This window comes from Tigriopus californicus, chromosome 11 (assembly GCF_007210705.1).
Source record: "Tigriopus californicus strain San Diego chromosome 11, Tcal_SD_v2.1, whole genome shotgun sequence".
NCBI lineage: Eukaryota > Metazoa > Arthropoda > Copepoda > Harpacticoida > Harpacticidae > Tigriopus > Tigriopus californicus.
The window spans coordinates 6,432,710-6,438,120 of NC_081450.1; the positions used below are offsets into that span (position 1 = coordinate 6,432,710).

Consider the following 5,411-nt stretch of genomic DNA (forward strand, 5'->3'; position numbering starts at 1 on the left):
AGAATGAATGTACTAATCCTCTTCTGGCAATTGATTACCAGAAATGTGCTAAATCATTCACTCTGTACCCTTTTAAGTACTGTGCTTTGACCCAGTCGTTCGATTGAGCTGACATTTGAAATACGTGATTGCAATGCAATGACCTGGGGTCAGTCTCTTTTGAAGGAAAATGCAATCCGTTCACTCGCTCCCCGAAGATATCAATTCTAGACCCTGACATCCCCGTCCGTATTCCAGTGATTCACGCTTGAATCGACGTAAGTGACATAGGAGTCTGAATAACATATCAGTTTTGTCTTCGAACCCCATTTCGTTGCTCAAAAAGTGAATGCGTTGCATGTTGTATTGGAACTGAATTCAACTGTATTTAGTAAAGAGTAACCCTCCAAGGAAAGATCAGTAGGGTGAAGTTTAATGATCTCTATGATATGACCCAATCATTTTCCTTAGGAAGACCTCTTCGCTCAAAAAGCAATGGATGTTGTCACATTTATTGTCTTTGTCACTTTTGATTAGATACACATGATTTTGATACCCCTAACAATTGGACAGTTTAGGGTTATTGGGGACTATGTATAGAATAGGGTGCTTGAAAAAAATGGACCACCCGAAATTCATTTATGTATTTGAATTAGCAATCATAATGGTGAACCTGAATGTTGATTTTTTTTGTATTTCTGTTCGTAACAACTTCAAATCCCTTTAAGCATCGAGTTTATCAAATTTTATTAGATTCAGAGATGAACTTTAGACCATATCATTCCAAGAGTTTTTTTAGGGAAATTCGAAATTTGTAGCAACGGGAATTTTTTGACCAGTCTGGTTTATGCAACCCTATTGAATTTAAAGAGGTAAAATTTTTCAGTACTTGGCAATGCTCCACATCAATGTATTAGAAACTCCGGTTAAAACGTCTTTGGGGCTCCAGCGAGTGATTAGCAGGAGCTACATTCTGCTGGTCAAGTCCTTCAGACCAAGGACACTAAAGCAAGGAAACGCCACTTTGTTGTGATCACGAAACCTTTCCCACCAAATGAGGCCTAAACTTTTGCGGCTGAAATATTTGAATGTCAATTATTGGCATAATTATTGAACAAAATATGTGACTAATATCATTTTTGTATATCTTTAGAGTCCCTGTTCATACATGCTTTTACTAATCTTCTTTTAAAAGAGTCCGAAAAATTACCAACTTCAAAGCATATTATGTAAACAAGTAATGACGACTTCTATTTTATGCACCTAACAATAACCTGTTGATTTAATACATCCGTGCTCATTTAACCAAGCTAGAATATCTGAAAACTGTATGCGATCCGTTATTTCGCAACACCCTGTACTTGCCCGTCCTTGTCTAATATGGATTTTTCTTCGACAATGTTCGTTCACGTAAAAGGCAAAAGTGCCCTGGAATCATGTCAGACAATGACTTGGTTAGGGTTTCAAATTTTGCATTGCTTATTCATCATTTTAAAAGTTTACTAGCACAGGCAACTGTGCAATGAACTGCGGATGGGATAATGATGCCTCATCACTTGGGTCATAACTAATTGCCTCTGTCTCCGTCTTAAATTTGCAGCTCATGATGTTCCTCAACCGGACAATGCGGAATACCTCCTAAATCCTAGTCTAGCCACGGTAGAAGCCTGTCTGGCCGTGAATAACAATTGGTATGGTGACGGGGTCACGTGGCATGATACAGCCTGTTACAGAAAGAAACCTTTCATCTGCGAGGATTCGGATATCCTCATGCGAAGAGCCAGAGCCCTCAATCCTCAAATGTTTGCCTGAGTGACCTATGAATGAGCCATCAAGAAGTGATCCTAGTCTCTGGGCAATATTGGAACTCTAACAATGATAATCAAAATTTATTCCTCAACGAACTGTCTGAGTCAAATACAATAAGCATGAGTATAACAACTAATTTATGATTAGCATCAATTGGTCATTTGATATTCGGTCGCCAAATGGTCTCGCACGACTCTTGAGTCTCCGGTGTGCACTCGATGCCAAAGCCAAAGATGCGCCGGTCATAAGGGCCAAATCGGAACGAGAAGCCGCGTCCGGATAGTTTTGCATCGAGAGTGTTCTTAAAACCATATTGGCCCATTCGACAAAGCTGTGACATCTCGGCCGGATCACATTTCTAAAATCAACAAAAAAAAACAATTATTGTGGTTAGTCGAATTGATTTAGAATGAACATATTAGCGATTTTAGGATTAAAGGAAGGTATTGGAAAGTCAAATCACAAGTTCCGCAGGAATCAATTGATAATTGAAAAGCTTCAAAGAAATTTGAGAGCAAACTTCTGGTTTGCAAACCATGGAGCAATGCGAAATGTCTTGGCAGATTTTTCAATATTAAAATCTCTGGTGAAATGGAATAACGTGGTTCTTCAACACAAGATCGAGTTTTGCTCGGGTTCATAGGGTTCGAGCTTACCCCTCCAGATTGCGTCAATGGATATACGCTTCAAATAGCGAGACTAAAAGCCAGATTTAGCGCAAAAATCATCAACCATGGGAAATACCGTACACAAATATTTTTGTCAGATTATCGCAATGAAGATCAATATCAAAATGCACTTGCACATAATGCTCAAGTCTCTCATTTGCCAAAGAAAACTGTCATATTTCTCTGCTGGAAAGAAATGACACACATACTGAACAATTTGATCCAGGAAGAATATGAAGTGCTCATTCATTGAAGTTGTTTGTTTGCATTTTCACATCATGTTCAGCTTTTATTCATTACATGTTTTGCATTATCCAACCAGCTTCATCTTACAAAAATAAAATTATTGGGGATTTCTTGCTCTGTTGAAGCCTTTCATCTTCTGAAATAGTTAAACATCAAACAAAAACTATGGGAATACTATGCTTTTCTACCACATTCTATTCACATCTTGGAGATGAAAGAGCAATAATTTCTTACCATTGATGTGAGCCTTTGATTGGTAATGACTTCTTCCGTAAAGTTGAAACTGGAAATGTGAGCGGAGCGGAAATTTCCCTCGTCCTTGTTAACCTCGTTCAAGAAAGGAATGGTCTCATTTAAGTTGAATTCGATAAGTGAACCCAAACCTGCATCCACATTAACATCAAACGAAATCAATACTGACTTATTCTCAGGGCGGAGAATGGTTTTATTGTGGGTAGCATTCAGGACTTTGATATCGAAGGCCGCATAATTTTCTCCAATAAAAAGCAAATGCATTTTTCCTACGAATGATGTTGATTAATCACCGTATCAACCAAATGAAAGCTGCCAGCTATTTGACAATTACCTTCGACTTTGCGTGATATATTATCATTCATTTGATGACTGAATTCCACATGCCAAACCTCTGAGAAATCATTGAAGATCATCTCGTTGTGAGTGGTTCTATACTTTTGCCTATAGAAATGACCTGAAACTTCCTTTCAATTAATGGCTGAAAAGTTACACTTAAGCCTTACATCAATAACCTCCCAAGTCGCGAAAGTTCCTTCCGTAACAATTTGGATCGTAACTGAAAAAGGATGAGCGGGAAGCTTGTGCCGTGAATCCTATACTTCCAATCCAGTGTCTGGGCTCATAGAAATCTTTCAATTCATTGTGAGATCCAGGTTTGTAATGCAGATGCTTGAACAAGATCAGGTTTGAATCGGACCCCGGTTCGTCCCGTCCAAATTCCAAGCATCCATCTTTCCATGTCAAGTAATAGGGTAACTGTTCTTCGCTCTTCAACAACTTTTGAGGGCTCTAAAAATTAATATCATTATTTGAGAGGTTTTGTCAAAACGAGTTGCGAACATTGCGCCCACATTGAAGGTCAACAGTGGTTTGCCGCGTATTTCTGGACCAGCGCAATCGAATAGCATAACGAGATTGGGTGCAATCACATCCAAAATGAACTCGCAAGGCCGTGAATGGTCGATTTGATTGGCTGATAAAATGATTGAGATAGTCTTAGCTGATTGGAGAGTAAAATGAATTTCATGGCTTCCTTCGTCACAGTTCGGATTTGGCACCCAAATAGTTCCTTCGATGAGAGTTCGTGTTGGGAGAGGTGCGATCACTATGATATTTGATGAGATGAATTTGAGCTCGCATAAATGGCATTCCAAGTAAAGATCAAACGATTACTCACAACTTTGATTCACGTAGAGGAGAATTTTATTGCCCGGTACCTTCTCAACCTCCGCCACCTTCACGTAGAACTTGTCAGCCCCAGTCACCAAACCAAGTTGGCAGCCCTGGAAAGGCCAATAGTTCAAACTTAGGCGATTTGAATGAACCATGGCTCAAATCCAAGTTTGGGTACAGGAAGAATTTTTGCAATGCGATCAAACAGGAATTAAAAACGGGCAAATGCCAAAGGATATTAGAATTGTTCAGACGCTTTTATGTGGAGATGTGATATATTTATCACCAACGGTGAGCACCAACTTACACAATATAGAGAAATTAACTATGATGACCAACTTAAATTGACAAACCGTCTCTTGCAACCTTCAATGGTGAGCATTTCTGATATGCTAATTTTGATTATGAGTGAGCGAAAAATAGAGGAAAAGGGCAATAAAACATTTGCTAAATGATACTCAACGACCTTTGGGTTAACACCTTTGAATACTTCACACATAGATGATGGAGGTAGGTCAGGCAACTATATTGAGCATGTGTCATCTATCGAAGATTTAGGTGTTGTCCTTCAAAATAATGGAAAGTTTGATGAGCATATCCAGTTGAAGATGGGGAAAGCTTTTCCAAAGTGTGGTAGGATATATCGCACGTTTCAGCCCAGAGATATTGTCAAGATGCTAACTCTGCTCAAGTCGACGATTGTACAGCATATCTTGAATATGTTTCACTCATTTGGGCTCCAATGAGTTCAGCAGGTTTACAAAAGGTCGAACAATTCCAAAGATGTTTCACAAGAAACATCACACGAATGAGAGACAGTTTTGAACAAACTTTTAGATAGCATTCCAGATCAACCCTACATTCAAGAACTAGCTCGGTCTGCCAACTCAAATTCGTTGGTAGACCAAAATAAACGAATTATAATCGTTCATTTTCATACAACTGGGGATAACATTCCCTGTAGCCGTTAGAAAAGCTCGAGAAAAACCAAAACAAACCAAAAAAGCATCCATTTGGGAAAACTTTTGAGAAGTGAGAAAACAAACAGCTGTCGCCATTCCATGGAGTAAAACTTTTGGGTCCATTACGTTGTAGCTGACAAATATATCATCGCCGTTTTGAGGGGTTCACTGGGCTACTTTTCAATACAGTGAAGTTGAAAGCACACCAAAATACCACTCATAATGGGGACGTTTAGACAAGCTCTGGTAGGTTCGTTTGTTTGCTGGAACCAATGTCAGTGATGCAAGTTTGGGTCTTCAAACACGTTTTTGAGAAGCT

The 5,411-nt window shown here is 39.1% G+C and overlaps 2 protein-coding genes across 4 annotated transcripts in view; one reads left to right on the forward strand and one right to left on the reverse strand.

The window, feature by feature from the left end:
• LOC131891066 (uncharacterized) overlaps window positions 1-1,917 on the forward strand; it is a 13,017-nt gene extending 11,100 nt beyond the window's left edge. For all 3 annotated transcript variants that reach the window (XM_059240566.1, XM_059240564.1, XM_059240565.1), the window contains one exon: window positions 1,580-1,917. In XM_059240566.1, the coding sequence (XP_059096549.1) occupies window positions 1,580-1,791 (212 nt within the window). In that variant the 3' untranslated portion in view covers window positions 1,792-1,917. The remainder of the gene's footprint in view (window positions 1-1,579) is intronic.
• Window positions 1,859-4,462, reverse strand: LOC131891062 (uncharacterized). The gene is made up of 6 exons (XM_059240559.1): window positions 4,135-4,462; window positions 3,809-4,062; window positions 3,470-3,746; window positions 3,289-3,411; window positions 2,937-3,223; window positions 1,859-2,146 (listed from the first exon to the last, which is right to left on the reverse strand). The coding sequence occupies exons 1-6, from the start codon at window positions 4,283-4,285 to the stop codon at window positions 1,946-1,948; spliced, it is 1,293 nt and encodes a 430-aa protein (XP_059096542.1). The 5' UTR covers window positions 4,286-4,462; the 3' UTR covers window positions 1,859-1,945.
• Between the last annotated feature and the right edge of the window lie 949 nt (window positions 4,463-5,411).